The following is a 24,576-nucleotide window of genomic DNA, read 5'->3' on the forward strand; positions in this document are numbered from 1 at the left end:
TTATTGTAACGAGATAGAAGATGTTCAGGCAGCTGAAAATTTGAGCTACAAAATAATATGTGACCGTGCATTACAAACCAACAAAAAGTCGCACCTCTTGATTTTACGCGAGGCCTTGAAAAGGGTGAAACGGGTCAGCTAAGTCAATCTCGACTTTTTCATATTTTCTGAAAGAGCTATTATTTTTCTACATTACTCCTGAGTTTGGGATCATAAAATGAATGGGAAAGTGTGTTTTCAGCAGTTTTTATACAGCCTTTTTTTTTTTTTTTTTTTTTTTTTGGTAGAGTAGTGTGATCAGGTATGTCTTTAGACGCAAACATTTCTTTAAAAACCCTTACACATTCTTCCCTTGCAACTCTAATAACTTTTGAAGAATAAAGCGATACTGCTTTGAAAGGTGGTATAGTCACGGAAAGAATGTGCTTATAGGGCATGAGGAATCTCAGCTTAATTTGATAATCCCCTTATTGTTGTTGCTGCGGAGATTCACAACCTATTTTTGTCCCATTCATCGCATATTACTTTAGAGCCTCTTTTCTCAGTAAACACTTTTCCAGATTATGTGTTTTCTTTCTTACGTTTAGATATGTTGGGAGAGTCCATTTGAATTGAGTTATATACATAATTCTAAAGCTTAGAGTCTGGTGTCTCATAATCTGCCCGTAACTAAAAACCCCATGTCTGGCGACTTTTTGTTGGTTTTGTGATGCAGGGTCACATTATAATCATACAAGTCTTTTCAAATCTATGATATCCGTATGTCACACAACGCAAAAATGCGCGTTATCTTGTCTTGTCGTAGTCCATATTCGTCCATTATAATTTCGAAACTGTATGATATGATGATGTACTATCGTCATGTCATCATAATGGGAACGGCCTCATGAAATGATAGCGAATCAAGAAGCCGTGCGGCATGTCACGTAGTAGGTTCAATTAGTCTTCCATGCATCTCATCTACACTAAATTAAATATCGATATTGATATGAAGAGCTCATATCGAAGAGTTTGAACTATACAGTAATATGCATCACTGTGATAACTCGAACATCTTTTTAATCACTGCTCCCACTGGTACACAGTAACTATTAATCACCTTCAGTGATATTTCTAGTTCACTCAGTAAGCTCACTGCAATTGTATAACACCCAGTGCAGTGAAATGTTCAATGTTCAATGTTACCAATAGGGCCTAATTGTATTTGGTATTTTCGTGTAGAATGATGTTTGAAATGAATAAAAAAAAAATAAGTACATAATTATAATCTATATACTTGTCAGGGGATTCGAGTTGTCCTAATTTTTAAAAAAAAAATGCACTTTTGAATTGCATTTAGGCAAATGTATGAGACGACGATAAAGTGTGTTTGTGTGTGCTTGCGAGTTCGTTCAAAGGGATCGTATAGTTTTGGTTGATACCTAATTTCAGGTTTCTAACATTTTGGTAAGATAAAGAGAAACCGCTTATGAATATGAAAGAGCATGTAATTCTATGAGGAATTCAATGTCTATTTGATGAAAATTGGTTTTGAAATGGCTGAGATATCCAAAACAGAGCGATTCTAATAAAGTGTGGGACCCATCTTTTATTACAATCGCTTTGTTTTACTTTGTTTTTAGATGTTTCAGTCATTCCAAACACAATTTTCATCAAATTAATAAACTTTGAATTCCTCTTAAAATGGTATGCTCTCTGATATTTCATAAATGTTTCTTGGTATCTCACAAAAAGTTAAAAGCCCAATTCTCATCTCCACCAATACTGTACCATCCATTTAAAGTCGTGTAAAGTTCGTGTAAAGTGTGCATTGTATGTATGTGATTTATTTTGCACGTTCAAATGCTTTTCTTTGTGATTTTTAAACTACGGTATTTCTTTGAATTGAAATGTTTAATAGTGTTTAAACTTTATTTTGTTACTTTCAGTTCACTCAAAGTGATTGTGTGTGTGTATGTGTGTGTGTGCGTGTGAGTGTTTCTACATGATTTGCGGGTTGTTCATGTGTTTCTATATTGATTACACTCAATCTTCATTCTACTAAGGTTTCTGGTCAGGGCTGATGTTTATAATACATTATTTAGCTTGCACTAGAGTACTAAGAAACGCAAGATGAAAGGATATCCTTATTTGCTTGAAGATACCAATCAACGTCAGAGAAAATTCGAGATAAAGCTAAACTGTATGATGATGAAATTGCAATTCAAACAACCAATTAACCAAGCAATGAAACACTTTGCACCTCCGCCTCTGCACCCATAGAGGTAGTATGGGCAGGGACAGCAGGAGCCTGGGTGCCTACTAGGCGGGCTCGTCCAGTAGGCCTACTCATTGGTAGATGGGTACAAGGAGCAAAGTGCTGGGCTGTTGCGGCCATCTCGATGCGAAAGCAAAAAATGTGCCAACGTATTTAGACCTATAGCGGAGCAAGAGGAGACCGATACAACGATTCAGTCATTCACGTTTTCCTTAAATATCTATTTGTCTTAATACATGTATTTTGATTGCAAATTTTCCAAGCATTTACCAAATTTGTACACCAGATCGTCGATATTCAATTCTAAAAAATGCAAACGCTCATTTGTGTGGTAGAAAGGATACTCCCTTTCACACTCTCCTCTCACTCGATCGCTTCCCTCTCTCGCACATATCCTCCAAGTTTTGCTTCCACCCCTCCCTTTTATTCCTCCTCCTCCTCCTAAAAAAAAAAAAATAAATAAATAAATAAAAAATAAATATATATCGACGCCCCTGAATGGTATCATCTTATACACCTGAATGGCATACAAGATTGTTATATGAGAAAACGTAATAGCTTCCTCAGCTAAAACAATTTTGATGACACTCCTATACAATGTTGCAGGTGTGATTTTTAATTGATAATTGACGATTGATGGAACTACTCTTTCAATGTAATTACAAAATGATTTCAGTTTAACTAGCATTTGTGATATTAGTGATATGTAATATCATGTTCATGAAAAGCATTCCACAAAATCTAATCTTTTTTATTCCTTTTAATCACACATTCAGTCGACTCTGCATTGATAAGAGTTTATTTCCAAATTGTGATGAATCCATTATTCATCTTGTTCCATCTTTTTTACGAAATTCATCTATGCTACATCATCATGCACACAATCTGGCGCTTCCTGGTTAATAGATTTCATATTGGAAACATGACAATTTTAGGGCAGTTTGGCTAATTTCCAAAACGTGATCGTAATCCAGTACAGCATAACCCTTCCTCTACCACTGTCTAGTCAGCGCACAACATTGTGAAAAGTTGCCATGGTAACATCACACAATGACCTCGAAATCAGGTAGAAGGCTTGCCGATCGAACTGCTCCATTAGTTTCTAGTGATTCTCACACACACACAAAGAATGGCACATACCCACACAAAACACAAGCTAACATTCGACATGCTCACCTACCACTCAATGAAAAGTGTACTCTTGTATTGTATTTGGGCACGCGGATATGTGACTATGATGATGGAAGTTGGTATGTGTGCGTGCGAGTTCATTTGTCTGCTTTTAGGATTATATGATGAAATTTATCAGATTGTCTCGTGGGATAAGAATGTATGTCCTTGTGTAACTGAAATAGTGAGGATTTGAATAACAACTGATGTCTATGTGTATGTCTATGTATGTTCATGTGCAATAATAACACATGAATCAGTAAATCAAATCGAATCAAATCGATAAGAATGCTCTTCCCCCTTGAAATCTAGCTGTCTAGATTCTTAATACCCTAATTCAACCTGAACATTTCATTTTATTATCAAAACATCCACAAAGACTGGAAACACTGGAATACTACCACATTAGAATAAGCTTTGAGTGTAATGTATATATGTAGAAACACATGAACAACACAAACCACGTAAAACACTCTCACACACGCTAATTTGTTCAGCTTAACAAAAAATGTCATTGGTGTTTTCATGGACCTAAGGCATTCGACACTCTTGACCACACTATCCTTATACGTAAATTGCATTGCTATCGAGTTCGTGGCATTCCACTAGAATGGTTCAAAGATTACTTATTGAATACGGTCGACACTCTATCGTACAATTATTGGGCTAGTGCCATATCTGTAGAACGAAATTTCCTGAAACCATATTGGTCTCGATTAAGTATATCATTCTGGATCAAAAAATCATAAACAGTCTGTTATAAACAAGCCTTTCCATTAGAATTAGAGATAGGACGGTAATTGAATACAAGAGAGGAGTCATCTTTTTGTATATTGGAATAACTTTTGCAATTGTACATGCGTTCGAAAATATACCAGTTGAGAGGGACAAGTTACAAATATGTACTAAAGGTGTCAATATTATTTGCTTTACGATATCAATCAAAGTCAGAGATAATCCTACTTAAAGGTAAACTGCATGATGCAAAAATGAATTCAGACAGCCAATTCATCACACACTGTACCTAAATCGCTGCATCCAGAGAGGTGGGATGGACAAGGACAACAGGAGGCATTCTGCATATTCCAAGTCCACTGAGACGAGACTCTCCCCGCCGCACTTATTTCTTTTCAAAATACAAGGTGCTCTGACAATGTACTCTCACTATTCAGCCTCTTAATCAATTATCCCACCTTCTCTTTTCTCCTCTTCACAAAGGCCTACCTCATTACATGTATCTCGATATATTTCAGCTGTTGATGTTTTTAGCACTTATTGGCGGGAGCTCTACCCGCAACTGGGATTACACCCTCGTTTCATACGAGAAATTTACCTGTACTGTAGTGTATCGTGTTAGATCAATGTCCATCATGTGTATTTTCAACATTTTGTTCTTTTCTTTTCTAAGTATGTTGTGTTTTATAACGAAGTGTAAGCCTACAGAGACATTAGCCATGTTTTATATTTTCTTGACTGTTCAATGCTCCTCTTATTTCCTTGCCTCTAACTACTCTATCTGTACCCCTGGTTTTGCTGACAGCCAACTAGCCCGAACATTTTGTTTGTATGCCTGTGAGAGGCACGTACCCTTCATTGTCACACATGGCGCCAGCCTTCCATTTCACTTTGCGCAGAATCCGGTGCGGTATCTGCCGCGTCGACTTTGCTGTTATGCCTATGCTGGTTTCTTCCTGACATTAGCCATGTTTTATATTTTCTTGACTGTTCAATGCTCCTCTTATTTCCTTGCCTCTAACTACTCTATCTGTACCCCTGGTTTTGCTGACAGCCAACTAGCCCGAACATTTTGTTTGTATGCCTGTGAGAGGCACGTACCCTTCATTGTCACACATGGCGCCAGCCTACCATTTCACTTTGCGCAGAATCCGGTGCGGTATCTGCCGCGTCGACTTTGCTGTTATGCCTATGCTGGTTTCTTCCTGTTAGCATCATTTGCGCGCTCAACTGTCAGAGAATTTCTCATTCAAAATGGCTGAAGGGATAAATGTGCCTTTTCATTCCGTATTGGATGATGAGTTTTTTTGATCTATTTAGACCTACTACACCAGAATATGATTTCCTAGATGATGTAGTTTCTCATTCGCATACATCTTTTTATGATAAGTTAGTTGCCGATAATATGAACTCAACAGCTGAAGAAATGCAGTATGATTTTGATGATTTAACCCAAGCCCCATTATGTAGTTATATATGTTACTATGAATCAATTTAAAGAAATTCGTAAGGGTTTAATGTAAAGACACATTTTCGTTGATACATTTGAATATAAGAAGTTTAAGTAAGCATTTTGATGAATCACAGTTATTGTTGGATAACCAAAAAAACCCTTAATTTACAGTGATAGGATTAACTGAAACGTGGTTATCTTCATGCCCCAAACGATCTTTCTCGCTTGAAGGATTTAATGTTTTTGTGAATAACAGACCCGATCGTTCTGGCGGTGGGGTTGCCTAATATGTATTAAGCAGTTTTTATTGTATTGTTTGTGAAAAGTTGAGCAAAACGAATGATATTGTGGAGTCCCTTTTTGTTCAAATTAATGTTCCTGGTAGTAAAAATATTGTGATAGGTATTATTTATAGACCCCCAAATTCTAATAACAAAGATTTTTTATCATATCTCACCGAGCTGCTCACAGATCCTTTATTTGCTAACTCAGAGTCCTTTATACTCGGTGATTTTAATATTGGTTTGTTAAAACATACAACAGACAATATACCGGGTGAATTTCTTGATACATTCTTATCCTTTTCTTTTTTACCTCTTATTTCCAAACCAACACGTGTTTCTAGTCATTCGGCTACTTTGATTGACAATATTTTTTGTAATGTCTTAACTCTCCCAGATTCTTCTATAATTTTGTCTGATATGACTGATCATTTTCCTGTTATGACGCATTTTAAGTATAATCATAGTAATGTTAATCCATTTCATTGTCAGGAAAGGCGTAGAGTAACTCAAGAAAATTTGTTTTCTTTTTGTGCTTCTTTAGATAATGCTAATTGGGAATGTGTGTTTGATACAGATGACATTAATTTGTCTTTGAATAATTTTTTTGATGTTTTGAATAATCATTTGGATATATGTATTCCCAAAAGAAAATACAAACGGGGGAATTATAAAACAACATCAAGGCTTCCTTGGATTACAAAGTCCATTTTACGATCTATTAATAGAAAAAATAAATTGTTTTACTCATTTAAGCTGAAAAGAACAGAGCAAGCGCGTTTGAAATACACTTCGTATAAAAATACCCTCACAAAAATATTACGTATAGAAAAGAAAAAATATTATCATAAGCAATTGCAGAGATATAGATATGACATAAAAAGTACGTGGATTGTATTAAAACAAGCTATGAATAGATTATCAACCGAAATCTCTGGTATATCAAAAATTCGATTTGATGACAAGGTTATTGATAATTCTCAAGATATTGTAAATATTTTCAATAAATATTTTACAACTATTGGAGAAGATATTGCTCAAGAAATTCCCAATACTGATAAACATTTTACTGATTTTTGTAATCAGTATAATACACATTCTATATTTTTTACTCCTACCACTAGGTATGAGGTTATTGATATTGTTTCTGGTTTGAAAAATAAAAAAAAAAGTGCAGGTTATGATGATATAAGCAATATGATTTTAAAAGGAGCAATATATTCTATTGTGGATCCTTTGGTGTATATTTTCAATTTGTCAATGTCAAATGGTCAGTTTCCGGAACAAATGCAAATAGCAAAAGTTATTCCTATATTCAAGAATGGTGATAACTTAGATATTAGTAATTATAGACCTATTTCTTTATTATCTTGTATATCAAAAATCTTAGAGAAAATTATATATAAAAGAACAATGAATTTTTTGAAGACGCATTGTGTTCTAACTAACTCCCACTTTGCTTTTCGAGAAAAGCATAGCACCTCTCATGCATTTTTGAATTTCATTGATAAAGTAGCACATGCTTTAGATAATCACTCTCATATGATCGGTATCTTCCTGGACTTCTCCAAGGCCTTCGACACTATTAATCATAATATATTGCTTTATAAGTTGTCCCACTATGGTATACGTGGGAAGGCCTTGGAGTGGTTCAGGAGTTGTCTAACTGATCGTAAACAATATGTTTCAATAAACAATTATAACTCTGATATGAGAGAACTAATTTGTAGCGTACCACAAGGTAGTATATTGGGGCCGTTGTTGTTTATTGTTTATATTAATGATTTGTGTGCTTCCTCCCAAGTGTTATCATTCATACTTTTCGCCGATGACTCAAATGTGTTTTATTCACATGAAGATCCAAATACTCTTGTGCATACAGTAAATTCGGAGTTACAAAATTTACGAGATTGGATACGAGCTAATAAGCTGTCCCTGAATATCAATAAAACCAAGTATATGTTTTTTAGTAACACTTTAGATAATTTGAATATGGAATTTGGATATTTATTTTGATGATACTGTTTTAGAAAGTGTTTCATATACAAAATTTCTTGGAATCACAATAGATAATAAACTTTCTTGGAAATTTCATATAGATTATGTTTGTAAAATCATTTCACGTAATATAGGCGTCATTAACAGGTTCAAATTGTTTCTTCCCCAACATTCTTTATTTATACTGTATTCGTCTTTGATATTACCTTATTTAAATTACGGAATTATGGCATGGGGAAACACGCATCAAACATTATTAGATAGGGTTTTATTGTTACAAAAGAAGGCACTTCGAATCATTTGTAATGCCGCTCCTTGCTCTCATGCAGCTTCTTTGTTTTCTGAAAATAAGATTCTGAAAATTAAAGATTTGTTTTTATTTCATTTAGGACAATTTATGTATAGTTATAATAACAGCTGTCTTCCGTTTATATTTGATTCTATGTTTCTTCGTAACCTGACATACCATAGTTACCCAACAAGACAGTCTAATGAATTTCACTTGCCCCTGCTTAGAACTGTGTTAGCTCAGCAGACATTCATTTATACAGGCCCAAGATTCTGGAACTCCCTTAGTCCAGACATAAAAAAATGCTCCTTCTTTGTTTTCATTCAAAAAAAGATTGAAATCATTCCTCCTTAAGTCTTATAATGTAACAGAAAGAAATTAATTTTGTTTGTTTATCTTTTTCAGTAAGTAGGTTTTGTAAGCACCAGGATGCTATTGATTTTTCATAGGCTTGTTATAGGTCGCGTCTTTCGCGGAATTCCACATCGCATCCCCTGTTTTTCTTACTGCAAACTTGTACGTTATTACACGTGCCTTCACAAAGCAGATAATATGTTCTGCTATCAGCAATTCCATACAATTGTATATATCACCTTCTCGTCGCTTTCAACGCTCTACACGTCTAATATGGCTAATAGTCTCTGTTGGTTTGATCTTGAATGTATCGATTGATCTAGGCTTTTTGTTTTTAGTCGTTACTTGTATTTCTGCTTCTTCCCTTTCCCCTTTTCCACTTTTTCTTTTCATCCCGCACACATGTAGTTAAGTTTTCACTTTTTTTTTCCTCCTGTGAGGTGCCCACGTTGTACAAGCATAGTCTTTTGAGTGGGTACCTCCACTTTTTTTTCGCAGAATGTATGTCTGTATGAAAAATGCCTAATTTTGTAATGATTATTGACAAATGTTATTCTTTGCTATCTATGTATCATTCCTTCAAACGCATGTCGAATCTATATTTTTTGTACATTCTGTTGAAAGAAGTGAAAATAAAACCTTTGAATTTGAATTTGAATTTGAGGTAAGGTGCCCACTAGGCGAGCTCGCCTATAGCACCTTATTGGTATATGGGCTCAAGGAGAGAAGACAGTGCTTGGCTGTTGTGGTCGTCTCGGCGCCAGAGCCAGCCCAAGAGCAGCTAAATGAGCTGAGAGAGAATGACGGTGTACTTGAGATCGAGATATCATGGGCAAGCGAACATGCTGTGTCAAATGTTTTGCAGGATTGTGATGAAAATTTGTGACCATAAATTCATAATAATTCACATCTCTAAACAACCCCAGACAGATTCAATGCAGCAAACCTCAATTCAGTTCAATTCAAATAAAATCAAATCGCACGCACACACACACACACACACACACACACACACACACAAAAAAAAAATAAGGGAACATTTAGATGGAACATGATAAATAACAGTGATCTGATAAGGAGGGCCTGTACCAAGTAGTGACACCAGTACACAGAGTACGTTCCTTGTGTTGGGATGCCCTGATACAAAGTAACAATGTAAATAAAATTAATACAAGAATGACAAACACAAAAAACATAGAATTGGACAGAAGAAAAAAAAAGAAACAGAAAAAGAAAAAAGCCACATACGTCTACCAAAACTTCTCTAAAAAAATGTACATACATTAATGTAGGCCTATGTTGTTGTTTTTTTTTTCAATCCTTGATCAGCAATTCTGGCAAATCTTGTAGTTCGAATTAGTGCCCTGATAAAAGGTTAATATGAATATACTATAAATATACTTTTAAACACATTCATAGATGGGACACTGGGTAACATGTAGGGTTATAGTGATCAAGTTCTACAGTCTTGATCCAATAAATATAATGTAGTATACTCGTATGACATTGCTCTATAACTTGCAAGGTATACATGTAAAAAGTCCTTTGTAGTTGAGATTAACGAGGAATACGGATCTTTATTCTATCTTTAGTTATGAAAAACCAGAAAAAGTAAGACACATACTTGCCGGAAGGGTAAATAGTAAAAGTTAATGTAGAGCCTGACGTATCCTTATTGGCAAAGGAGGCAAAAATTTTCCGAAGACTGAGATGACAGAAAAAAAAAAGTAAGGACTGTGATTTCATATTTACTTCTGACTTTACAAACTGCATCCACATGTACAATGTACAAGGTATATTGTCGTACATGCAGCGGCAGCGGCAAACTTTGGGATAACAAACACCCTTCTACCATGTATTTATTGTAACGAGATAGAAGATGTTCAGGCAGCTGAAAATTTGAGCTACAAAATAATATGTGACCGTGCATCACAAAACCAACAAAAAGTCGCACCTCTTGATTTTACGTAATGCCTTAAAAAGGGTGAAACGGGTCAGCTAAGTCAATCTCGACTTTTTCATATTTTCTGAAAGAGCTTTTATTTTTCTACATTACTCCTGAGTTTGGGATCATAAAATGAATGGGAAAGTGTGTTTTCAGCAGTTTTTATACAGCCTTTTTTTTTTTGGGGGGCAATTTCTTAACTAAATATTCCGTGCGACACTTGGCGCTCCATGGTTTTTGTCCATGGTTTAAACCAGGTTTCATTTGTACCACCTTTGTGAATTCGGGCCAATGTGTTAATATATCTTTATGCTCAATTTCAGCCTTATCTGATAATCCTTTCATTGTTGTTGTCCCTTTCAGTGCATAGCTAGCGCAGCTTGGTAAATATTAATTGCTTGAATAGACCCTGTACGTACTTCAGAGTCTTGAAATTCTGAATTCACACTTTTCAAGAGAGTGATTTCTTTCCAGTATTTAGATAGGTTACGAGAGTCCATTTGAATAAAGTTAATACCAGACATCATTTACATGTAGAAAGCTTTAATAAGAGTCTGCTCTTTTATAATCTGCCCCTAACTAAAAACCCATGTCTGGCGACTTTTTGTTGGTTTTGTGATGCAGGGTCACATTATAATCATACAAGTCTTTTCAAATCTATGATATCCGTATGTCACACAACGCAAAAATGCGCGTTATCTTGTCTTGTCGTAGTCCATATTCGTCCATTATAATTTCGAAACTGTATGATATGATAATGTACTATCGTCATGTCATCATAATGGGAACGGGCTCATGAAATGATAGCGAATCAAGAAGCCGTGCGGCATGTCACGTAGTAGGTTCAATTAAATTTTCATGCATCTCATCTACACTAATATCGAACGCGGTTTTGCAGTACACGCTGCTACTGTACACAACCATGACAACGAAATTTGAGTGACCGTTTTGTGCACCAAACCAACGAGAGAGTCGTGTATTGGGGTCGTCAGGAGCGTCGATCCGGGAGGGTGGGGAGACGTATTATTGTGCCTGTGCCCCCACCCCCGTCCCACTAGAATAATTCTTCTTCCAGGGATATGCAGGAATAATACACACAGACTGTTAAAATTATGCAAATAAAATATGGAAATTGAAATCATAAGTTGCTTTCAGGTATCAAAACCAAGATTATGCCCAACGTATACATAGCTTCCTTAGCTAAAACCATTTCGATGACACTTCTACCATCTTGCGGGTCTGATTTTAATTGATTATTGATAAGGAACTGCTCTTTCAATATAATTACACCGACATGATTTCAGTTTAACTAACAATTATGATATCAGTGATATTGGAGGAGTGTGATATTAAGTTAATGAAAAGTATTCCACAAAACCTATTCTTTTTTCTTCTTGTTGATTACACATTCACTCGGCTCTGCGTTGATATGAAGAGCTCATGTTGAAGAGTTTGAACTATACAGTAATATGCATCAAATGTGATAACTCGAACATCTTTTTAATCACTGCTCCCACTGGTAAACAGTAACTATTAATCACCTTCAGTGATATTTCTAGTTCACTCAGTAAGCTCACTGCAATTGTATAACACCCAGTGCAGTGAAATGCTGAAGCTAGCTGAAGCATTTCCTAAGTTTAAACAAATAAAAATTTAGAACATGGTCATTGACGTTTTACCCTGATCTTTCGCCTTTCATCCCTCCATCTCACCAGAAATATTCCTGCCAAATTTCAGCACCATTAGACATTCTAAGAAGGAGTTACGGGAAATAATACAATTTTCAGACACATCAGTTCGTCATGGTGCAGCTCCATGCAAAGTTTAATGAAAATCCAAACAGGGGTTCTTAAAACTATACGTGTTAACGAGATAAAAATAGCATATTTAGACAAATCTCATGGATTTTGAATGAATGCTGAAGTTCCCGGGATCGGTAGTTTTCGTTCGACAAATCGAAATTTCGTTTAAGCCGACCAGTATAAAGTATACCAGTCAAGTCACCATTTCTTTAAACATCAAACAATTATGTTACCATTTCTATTAATTAGAGAAAAATAATCTGTTAAACACAAGTCCTCCTCAGATGTTCCTCTTATTGTTCCGTATATATACCAATGTGTCTATTCTCTCCTTCTTCTGCATTCTTACCGGTGTAATCATGTACATTTTTTTTTTGCAATATATTCAATCCAATGTTGTATTTTATCTTTACTCTTACATCACGAAATCCAGTTTGCTTGCGTCCACGATGGCACGTGCTGTTTTTTCTTTCCTTTTCTTCTTCTTTTTTTTTTTCCTTTCCAATTTGATTTCATGTCAGTTGATATTGGTTTGTTTTATTTTGTTTTATATCGCTTTGTAGATAAATTCATTCGCTGTCTTATATATTTTCCGAGGGTCCCATATCGTATACGAGTTTTGCTTCTCAGTGGGACCCTCCACTGCGATCCCCATCTTTAATGACTTTTGTACTATATGCAAATGTATATATTAAAAAATACAATTGTGTTTTCTTCATTTGTTACTCATTTTCACATGTACTTTGTTAAATCACGTTTTTGCAATTATTACAAATATCTTCTGCTTATACATTGTATATATATATATATTTTTTCTGTTTATTTGATGGAAATGAAAATAAATTGAAATCTTGAATCTTGAAGCATCAAGACATATCGATGATAATTTTGAGGCCTGGATAATACTTCCTGACAAAGGGGATTTTGCCATAAGCGTCTTCGTTGTAATAAGAGTGCACTGCAGTGGAAAAAAAAATGCCAGTATGCCAGAAAAAAAGAAGAAAATGCACCGATAAAATACCTTGACGACTAGATCAATAATGCATGCACTTAAACTAGAAATTTATTACCTTATTATGTTACCTTATAACTTTATCTCATTCGTCATCATGGTCATGATCGGATCGAACAAAGTCCTTAAAATGTTGTACTTGCGAATGATGGCGATACATTTGGCAAAGTTGGTTTTCCCCGGCTGCTGCTTCAGTTAGATATTAAAACTATCATACGAACCTGCGACAACTCATGAGGCCAAAATCTAGACTTGGGGCACAGGATATGGGGTCACACAGCATGAACTATATTTATGGCAACACGTGTACAGGGCAGGGTCTTCAGTGAACTTATCTGTCCATACCACGCAATATCAAAGTAGATTTTATGCGCACAACTCATAAATTTACATTTCCAACGGTTTTTTGCCATTACATTATTGTTGACAGGAAATGCAGATAGCATGTCAAAAATACAAGTATCAAAGAAAGGAAATTGTAATCGAAGCTAATCTGATACACGCATACTCATGGGTGAAGGCTCGCATATAGCATAACATATCCCAGAGTGACAGAACTTCGAATACAATCCAAAGCCCATGATGAATGATACGTAAAACGCTATAAAAAGCGAGAGCGAAGATTTTCATCATTTAAAAAAAAAAGAAAATCTACATTATTCAATTTAAAGTCAACAAGAGCACTCGGATAGGGCAGACCTCCGCCAAGCAGCCATGAATAAAGTATCTCCATTTCGTAGGCAATAATCTTCAACACAAAAATTGAGGTATATATAGGGACATCTACAAGATACATTTTGTGAAAATCTGATAGTTGAGTTTATTGGGAGGTAAAGTTATTCTATGTCCTTTATGACCCCATGACCTTTGTTCTTTGACCTCATGATCCAAAATGTAGTTGTTTCTCACTTCATTTCGAACACGGTCTGCAAGTTTTTTAAAAAAATCCGATTATTCGTTCTTGAGTTATTAGGAGATTACTTTCATGTTATAAATTCTATGTTCATTTTATGTCCTTTATCACCCCTGTGGCCTTTGGCCTTGGACTTCATTATGCAAAAAAAAAAATAAATTATGTCTTTCTTATGCCATTGTGAACACAGTATGCAAGTTTGGTTTTGAAAAAAAAAAAAGAAATCCAGTCGTCTGTTTTTAAATACACCCTGCAAGTTTGGTGAAAATTCGCTCCTCCGTACTCGAGTTACAGACCAACAAACATAGAGAAGCGAATATATAACCGCTCATAGGTTCCACCTTCTGGCGGAGGTAACTATGAATGAGATTGGGTCGGGGGGAAAAAAAAAGCCTGACACTTCCAATTTATCCTCTTAAGTAATACAAGACATCAACACACATAAATAATAAAACTATAAACCATAACAAATGTGATACAAATATTATTGTAGCGATAAAAGTTGATAACATGATACAATTCGCGCATAAAGTTTGCTGGCGCCTTCGCGTGCGTGAATGAGCAATTCATGACCAATGATATCATTTTCTCGTCATCTGATTTTCACAGTTCATACGCACCAAGGCTATTGCAAACTTTCTGTATGATCTGCTTATCTGATTATGCAGTACATGCTTACCCTACGAAACAAAGAGATTCATTTCACCTTCTACGTACTCACACACTCTTATCTCAAGAAATAACAGTCGTTTTCGCCGGACAACAAATTCTGGAATGATCCTCCCGGAAATTTATTCAAATGTTATCTGTTCAGTTTCAAATAAAAAAACTCAAATCAATGCTAAACAGAACCGTAATGTGCAGTCGCAAGAATAGACTTAATGCAGACGAATCGTACCCACAGCCGCATGTACTGACGAATCTCAATTACGAATACATTGCAAAGGTAAAATGACAGGCCGACCGTTCGTCATCAGCATACCCTTTCTATAGTTTACGTGTAGTATACTTTGTCTATTTACAAACTGTGTTTACTTTGCCAACACTATACAAATCGCGACATGCCTTACACATTGCTGGTAGACCATTTGTAGACAGGCTTTCGCTTTTCTGCTAAAATCTAAAAACAAAACAAAACCAAACTCTCCTTCTAACAATCACGTGAGAGAAAATCTATAAGAAAGTATCACATCAAAAATAGTTGCCGTAGTTAATCAATGATAGTTGTGGGTACAAAAGAAATTACTAATACATTTTCATTCAAAAGTTCTTAAAATTATCAGTCAAACAGTGAAAATTATGTTGTGTGTTTAACACTGAAGTTATGGTTTGTACCTTCCTTCTTTTTCATACTATAATTCGAAAGACAAACGATATACGTTCATATACTCTCTTTACAATGATTTCCTGGGCACTTCAACGCCTAAGACTGCTCAAACGTCTTTGGGTTTTGTTTTGTTTTTTTCGATATACATCTAAATCATAATTGCTTTCGTGTGTTTAACATTGCCGTTAATGGTTCATTTATGTTTCCTTTTCAGCATAGACCCGAACGAAGAGACTGCAAATATAAACGTGTAGTTGTTTCCAAATTCATACAACTTTCAAAGGTAATACTTTACTACATAAAGATGAAGTGTAACTATTTCACATAGACCTGAAAGAAAAGATAGATGCAATTCAAAATTTAATAGTCTTCCAGTTCAAGAGAAGTAGTGCACTATAACATAAGATGATTACACATTATGAAGCTGCAAAAAGCACACAAAACGGTGTGAACAAGCTTCTGGCGACATCCTCATAGATATTATTATACATTTCATACGTAACTGAGTAAAGTTCACACCCAAAACGTGAAGCTGAACTACTTGTCCTTCCACAAGAGATTCTATGTGTACTGTCTTCACTGGCTTTTAGCATAGTTTAATGATCATGACTATTTTTAGAATATCAGTGATATTTGCGGGCAACATGTTTCGGTATCGAATACTCCACTTTATTTTCATTTTGTCTGTGTGAAGCCCGCGCAGTAGCTGACAATCCCACCAATCTCAGAAGACAAATGTACCTTTTATTTTTTTTTTTTGTCGTAAGCTTCTCCAGCGAAATATGTACTCACTTTGATGAAATAGTGTTACATCAGCCAATTTTAATCATTCCAAACCAATTATCACGTATTTTATTTTCATGTTTATGCGCATACTCATTCAATGCATTTATGGAGAGCTTATGATATTCGTAAACCAATTTTCAGTAACTTTTTTTATTTTTTGCTAGTTTCAATAGGAACATAATAAAATCATTTTCTGAAAAGGAATTGTTATATACTTTTTTCATGTCTTCCTTCCGACCATATTCACAGCAAAATAACAAAACGTTCATATGAAATACTTATGGATTATATATATACATATATATGTATATTGTAACCGATGAAGATAAATGATCATCGGTTGAGATCGTCCATTTCAGTTAAGCTAATTTGATACCAAATTGGGCCTATCAGTTAAGCTTTCTAGCAATTATTCAGACAGAGTTGATTATGAGGAATCTACGTTTTGGAATTATTAGCAAGAAAACGGGTTAAAACTACCAAATTATAAAAGTTGCATGATCGATTGCGTTTTTTTTTTGTTTTTTTTTTTTTTTTTGTTTCAGGAATATTTTATGCTTCATCAATGGGAAACATAATTTACAACAAATTTATACAAAATTCATTGGACCAATTTCATGATCATTTTCATCAATTGAAACAAAATTTATACCAATTTAATACATTTTGATACACTCTGATACATTTTATTCACATTCCATGTACACATTTCATTTATTTTCATTTATTTATTTCAACATATTTTGACAGGATAACAAGATCAGCAGGTGAGTACTGTTTTACATCAAGGTCCTGTACAATCCAACTATATGAATATAAAATCCTGTTACATAAAATAAGCATAAAAAACACTACAAACAAGCGATCAGAGTTGAAAGGAGCAAAACGTCTAGTTAAAATCAGTAGTAACCAGACCAATGTAATATAACAAAACAATATGATAGAAAAGGATAAATCAAAACAGCGAATAAAATGATGCAAGATTATATAATTAAACCAATTTGGTGCACAAAAGTAGCTTAAAAACTCCTCCAGTAAGCACTTGAATCAACAAGCCCACAATCATAAAAAGCAGAAAAAATTCCCATATAAAAATCTACACTGACAATTATATTACATGGAATTTCATTCTCTTTTTAGTTTCATTCCTTCATTACACTACAAATTTCATTAACTTAATCACTAACCCAAACATACTTTCTTTTCAACATTTATTCAATCCAACTTAAAATATCAATATCCATTGATTGAAGTTTATTGTTAAAAAACCAAAAAAACAAAACAAAACAAAAACAAACATTCCCTATACCCCGTCCATTCTCCCTCTTACTACCCTATCCCATTCCCCCTCCCCCTTCCACCCCCCACAACAAAATCGTATGATCGATTGTTTTAACAATTGATTATGATTCGATCATGTTTTTTTGTGGGTTTTTTTTTGAGTGTTTTTTTTTTTGAATAAACTTCAGTCAACGGATATTGATACTTAAAGTTGGTTTGAATAAATATATAAATATATAGATATATATATATCTTTGGGTTAGTGATTTAGATAACAAAATTCGTAATTTGTATAATACAGGAATGAAATTAAAATAAAAAGAGAATGAGGGGTTAGTAGTGTAAAAATAGTTAAGAAAAAAGAGATGTGTATATGGATTTTGAAAAAATGTATCAGAGTGTATTAAAGTGTATCAAATTGATATTAAGTTTCGGTATAAATTTTGTTTCCATTGATGAAAATGATTATGAAATTGATGTAAATAGTTTTATATAAATTTGTTTGTACATTGTGTTTCCCATTGATAAAGAATAAAATATTCTTTAGAACAAAAACAAAAAATAACGATTATGGCAGGATTATTTCAATTTAGAAGTTTTAGAGGGGTAATAAGGGCTGGAAATGTAATTACTTTCAATAATAATCTCTCATATAATTATTTACTTCGTTATCCAATCATTTTTGTATGATGTTGAGAGTAAATGAGCGTTATTTGGGGAAAGGTTTGCGAGTAAAATGCGTAACTGTTTTGGAAATATAGCGGCCAGAGTATAAATAGGGGTCCAAATTGTATCACTTCAGACCGGTGGGCCCGGGCACGGGCCAAAGTGTGAATGATCGGTGCTGTTCACTGTTAATAAAGCATCGGTTGTATTGGTTACTGCTGCCTGGATCGTTTCCTTTGAGGCTGTTGCAGCACAGCATAAGTATCGGTGAGTGGTGCAATGCAATTACGGTGATGCTTTAATAGTTTGCGTGTGCACTGGTTGCAACAGGTCTCTGTACCTGCGTGCTCTGCACTGGTATCTGGGCTAGGATGAATTGCGACTGACAGTATGACTCGCAGTTGGCAACTAGTATAATTCTGGTATGATAGTAAGCAATTAACTGGAATAGATTGGTATCTAACGCCGTTCCCTACGCCTGGTTGTATATTTCAACCAAACGGACTCTAACCTAGCTCGGAGTATCCTCACCCTTCTCCAACTAGTCCATGGGGCATCACAGCGCATATACACAAGCGAGGAAAGGCTACAATATATATATATATATATATATATATATATATATATATATATATATTATATATATACATATCATACGAATATTCATTGTCTTCGACTAAACAGAATCAGTGAATTGAATGTAAAACCTACCCCAATGTTTAACACATCCCGTATTCAGATGATTTTGTCTGTTTGAGGAAGGATTCCGCCTTTTCATTGATGAGTCTCACGTGATCGCAAAATTCTCTCACAGCACCACAACCTCCTCGTTGCTTAGCGACGAACTTTGCACACAGCTGCACACTCTCTGGAGCATCATTTGGAACACCAGACACACCGGTTGTTGAAATACACTCTATGTCGTCGATGTCACGCCCTGCGGATTAAAGGCATCATTTATCATTTGCAGATATAACAAAACCCAACTTTAGTGCTTCAAAATAGTCCTGAAATGTGAGTTAGGGATAGAAACAACCAATGTGAAAATTTGAATGAGTATAACCAATTTGGAGTATTATCAAATATATAGAATGTGAGCAGTAATTATGGTTTTACACTAAACCGTCTACAGTTGTGGTGTATTTAGAAGAATAGTGAAATCTCCTTAAAAGTTATATTTCAGGGTTTATTGCGAAATCTTTGCATTATGTAGCATGTTTTGTGATATACCTGACCAACACATTTGCATTAAATGTGATATCTCGAACATTTTTCAAGTCACTGCTCCCAATGGTAAGCAGTACCTCTCGGGAAAAAAAAAAATCAGAATAAAATGGGGAGTATTTATGTAATCTGACCTAAACAAGCGGAAAATTTTATATCAGTGTCTAGACAAGCCCAATTTTCAGTTTAACCTATTTCCTATCAATCAATCAATCAATCAATCATAGTTTATTTCCAATCAACGAAAATAAAAAACAAAGTACAATGTATACATATCATTAAATGATATTGTTCAAACGCTTGTAAAAGATTCATGTAATATACGAGACAAATTATAGAACAACATATATGTACAATAATAAAGAGGAACACTGTACAAATACTACGTGGGCGACCGGAAAATAAATATATACGTTCATATAACACGCACCTATGTAGTGAGGTGCGTGTTATATGAACGTGTGTACATTATATACATTTCCCCTTGCAAACAACACACACACACACACACACACACACACACACACACGAACTTGCAGCTTCTTGAGTCCGGAATTATGCAGGATCATTCACTATCTGATACATCATGCAGTAATGATTTTAGCGTAGGCCTACTCAGGGGGTCTACTTCCCTACCATTTTCTTATTAAACGGATATTTTGCCGTGAACACAATTATGTTGTTTGTTTGGTTGGTTGGTTTTATTTCTGCTTTTTTTCAAAGCGCACATATAAAAAGAGAATATAATTATACATTTTGAAAATGACATTACACAACGCATAAAGCTTACAATACTGTCTTACAAAGTGATTCAAAATACATACATACATTATGAGCAAAACAGTATTCGATGTATTAGACGTATGGAATAATACCCACAATATCACAAATAAAAAATTCAGAAGGAAAATGTGAAAATAAAAAATTGTATATGAACTACGTGATGATTAACTATTTATTCAGAACATGGTATGTTGTCTTAATAGATAAAATTGAGGAGGTACATGTAAATTGATGTACGGACTCTGGTGTGTATTTCTAGAAATCGTAAAAAAAACAACAGAAAAACAGGAAACAGCATTAATAAGCAGCTACCTGACATGGATAGAGGCCTCGGGGTAAAATTCGAAATTCAGTTTGACTAACATAACTGTAAGGGACGTATCTGCACAATAAAGTCGATAATCAACTCCTGAATAACGTAATAAATGTTGAGGCAAAAAGAGGGGTAAATTAAAGATAATCTTTGTTTTGTTTGTTCTCAATAAGCAATTTTTTTCCGAATCTAACATAAACAAACTACTACTGTTAAACAGTGTTAAGATAAGTGTTGTGCTGTGCTGTGCTGTGCTGTGCTGTGTTATGCTGTGCTGTGATGTTCTGTGCAGCGCCCCAAGTACAACGTTTGGGCATATATAGTTGGCTTTGTTTTTAGTGTCCTGTATGTGTCTGCAACATATTTATGTTTGCAAAATTATTTTTGATGTGATCATGAGTATAATTTGAAATCGACTGATGCAACAAGTTACTAGACTCCTAATATACCTTTATAGACTGTCTATTAATGATCTAAAGTTTTTTTTTTTTTTAATCCTGTGGTATATCAAACACTATCAACTTTCGATAAAAAAAAAAAATTCACAAGTGCGTAAAAGAGTATAGTTAAGAGGTGGCCTTTATATAAGTTACATTCAATATCAGGCAAATTAACATTTTTACGATGTATGAAAGGAGTTTTATTAATGCTAAAGCTTTTTTTGTTTTGTACTTTCAAACCAATAAGAAATTCTGCGTAATTCAGAATCGAGTGTGCGGGGAAGATTCTGGGGATCATTATGCGAGTAGAATATAATTGTATCGTCTGCAAACAAGATGTAATGCAAGATTGTTGAAGCATTGGTTGTATCATTGACATAATATGAGAAATAAAAGAGGGCCTATACCTTTGCTGTACTCCGACACTGATTTTTTAATCTCCTGGAGAAATATAAGTTGACATATTGCTCACGACTGCATAAATAATCAGCAAACGCCATAATGTTTCGAACAAGAATTTTGTGATAAATGGTAGCAGACGTCTTACTGAGGTCCATAAAAACTCCAATAATATCTTCCCTGTTTGAATAATAAAAGCTTTGTTTATTTTGTTAAAAATATTAAAATGATGTAATTGGTAGAGTGATTTTTCTTTTATTTCTCTTTCTCTTTTATCAAAGAAAAAAGAAAGCAATCTTTTGTAAACAATTTTCTTTAAAAGCCTTGATATTCCTTGAAGAAGGGATATTGGGCGATATTGTTTTAATTGTGTTTGATCGTCTTTTTTATGGATTGGAAGTACTTTTGCGATTTTCAGGGAGTTTGGACAGCAGTCTGATTTGAGAAAAATGTTGAATATGTGCACTAGTGGGGGCAAACTAAAACGAATAATCTTTTTAAGGAGATATACACATACACTGTCGTAACCCAAAGACTTACTGGATTCACAGTGTTTTTCAAAACTAGCAGCAACTATTTCACGGTATGAAGTTGCCGAGAGAAAAAAAAAAACACCAAGAAATACTAAGTGATTGAGAAATATACTGCATAAAACTTCTATCAGTTATATCTACATACAGAAGAAGCTTGTTTTGGTCATGAATTAACGAAATACTCATTAAGAGAATTTGCAATAATATAGGTTTTCCCGGCCAATTTCGCACTTTTGTCAGTCCATTTGATAAAAAGTTCATTCAATTTAGCGAAAATCCTCGTCACTGCACATTCTGTCATTCAAAATTGCAACTTGTTCGTTCAATTTAGCATTTCGGTCAATGAAATTCGCACATGTGCCTTTCGAATTCGTAAAACGGGCATTCAAATTGGCACGTGCTCTTCAGTCATTCAAATTCGCCAGCACTGGCGGAAAATGGTATTTCAGTCATTCAATTTCGCGTATGGGCAGTCAAATTCCAAATATGTTCATTCAAATTGGCGTAATGTTATTTCTATTTTGAAAAGGTCAGAACCGTGATTTATGCGTATTTAAATGTGAATTTTTGTTTCATCCACACACTGTTAAGTATATAGTAAAGGTATCTTTGACCCTAAATAACTCAAATTTGTTGTTCTGTAACGCCCCTCTTCTTCCATACATGTTATCAGAACTATACATGCCATGCTTGCACCAGTACCATAGATTCACTTCACTTTCTTATGTCCAGTCATGGCAGCTCGAGTTAGATACAGACGTATCTCTCAAGAAAACAGGGAAAGAATCATAGAAGCATTTGAGGGTAATAACCTTGACAAATTGATGGCTAGAGCTGATCCAAGAATTTTTACTTATTCCTAATGATAATTAACGCAATCTAGCACCCACCAAATGAAAATAATGAAACATGCAGATGAAAGAAATAATCATGAGAATTGAAACCTCCTTCTCCCAATTATTGACAAAACAAACTTAAGATCAATGTATCTGTGAATGAAATAATGCTATCGAACATTATAAACACAAACACTTATTTTGAAAGTACTGTTGCACAGGTGATATCAGAATAAAAGCATAAACCTGTCCGCTAAATTGACTGCAGTAAATGCGAAATTGGATGCCCAAGAATGAATTCGAATGAACGAGCGCAGCGTTTACGTGATCACGTGACTATATCGTGCTAAATTGAATGAACGATTTGCGAAATGGTGCTTTTCTTACGAATTTAAACCGAAAAAGTGCTGATTCGAATGATGTAAAAGGTAATTTGAATGCTCCAAAATGAATTTGAATGAAAAGATTATAAAATTGAAATACCGAACATGCCGTCTAGGCTGAATTGTGCTAAATTGAATGCAGCAATTAGGAATTTGACTGAAAAAGTGCGAAATTGGCCGGGAAAACCTATATTTGGATCCTTAATTTCATATCCATTTTGATTAATTTTAGAACAAGTGTTTTTTTAAGTCCTTAATTATATTCCACATTGAGGTTGTATTGGATCCAGCAAGACTCATTGTTGAATGTTAAAATATTCAGGACAATCGTATAATAGTTGTTGATGCATTTTGTATTTTTATGTTTGTTAGAATGCCATCTAAGCGCGTGTGTAACGCTTTCCTGTTTAATCGCATGTTTTTATTTGGTTTAGTTATAATACCAGTGGTAATTCATTGTCTTCGAACCTTTCTCCTATGTTCTATTTTTCCGTGCAAGGGATATATTCTTGATATATAAAAAGAAGCCTGTTATAAATAGTTCGTACGACCTGTTGGTATGATATCGGATTTGGAAAACATCATCCCAAGACTCAACTGCCAAATCAACATTGAACCTATCGATGTTATATTTTGTTTCTCTTCTAATATGTTCACGTTTGTGCTTACTGCTGATACTATCAATCTTTTGAGAAATGACAAAGATGGTCAGATGGACAGATATATCAAAATATAAGATACCATTAACATTTTCCGACTGACAAAATTTTGAAAAATACATTATCTATAAGAGTTTCAGAGTTTTTGATTATTCTGGTTGCTTTATTCGTGTGAGGATGAAGACTACACATTGACAATGTATTCAGTAACTTAAAATTGTTTTAGTGCAAATTAGATTGTAGGATATCCATATGGCAATCACCAATGAAATTAAATGAATATGTTTTTACGTGCCAATATATTGAGAACATGTTTTCTAAAAAGAAATCTATTGAGCTATTAGGGGGTCTACAAGCCACTCCAATGATAGAATGATACGCTCACGCCCCGTAATTACAAAACACTGATATCATCACCGATAATACAGGGGTTGTTCTAGCGTGTATTTTAAACGCAGCTCCAGCAACACGGCAAATACGCCTTTATATCAATGAAATGTCAGGGAAACAATGGAATAAGCATTGCTTTGCAATATCTATACAACGAAGAGGATGCGCATTAAATGGCAACCCTGTGGTTTCTGCCAAAAATACCCCATCCTCGTATATTACAAAATTAAAAATGTGCATTTTCATATAACTCGAACATGTATACATTATGTTCAAAGCGTTCACGTTTCCAAAATTCAAACGTGCCGTATAGCAAGGGCACTTTGGGTTTCAAGAAATGCAATGTA

At 34.6% G+C, this 24,576-nt stretch overlaps 1 protein-coding gene across 1 annotated transcript in view; it reads right to left on the reverse strand.

Annotated features, from left to right (window-relative positions):
- Positions 1-18,988: 18,988 nt before the first annotated feature.
- The window catches only part of LOC140231816 (N-acylneuraminate cytidylyltransferase A-like), a 40,672-nt gene continuing 35,084 nt past the window's right edge, over positions 18,989-24,576 (reverse strand). Inside the window, exon 8 of the mRNA XM_072311969.1 lies at positions 18,989-19,206. Coding sequence (XP_072168070.1) covers positions 18,989-19,206 — 218 coding nt within the window. The remainder of the gene's footprint in view (positions 19,207-24,576) is intronic.

Source organism: Diadema setosum, chromosome 8 (genome assembly GCF_964275005.1).
Source record: "Diadema setosum chromosome 8, eeDiaSeto1, whole genome shotgun sequence".
NCBI classification, from domain to species: Eukaryota; Metazoa; Echinodermata; class Echinoidea; order Diadematoida; family Diadematidae; genus Diadema; species Diadema setosum.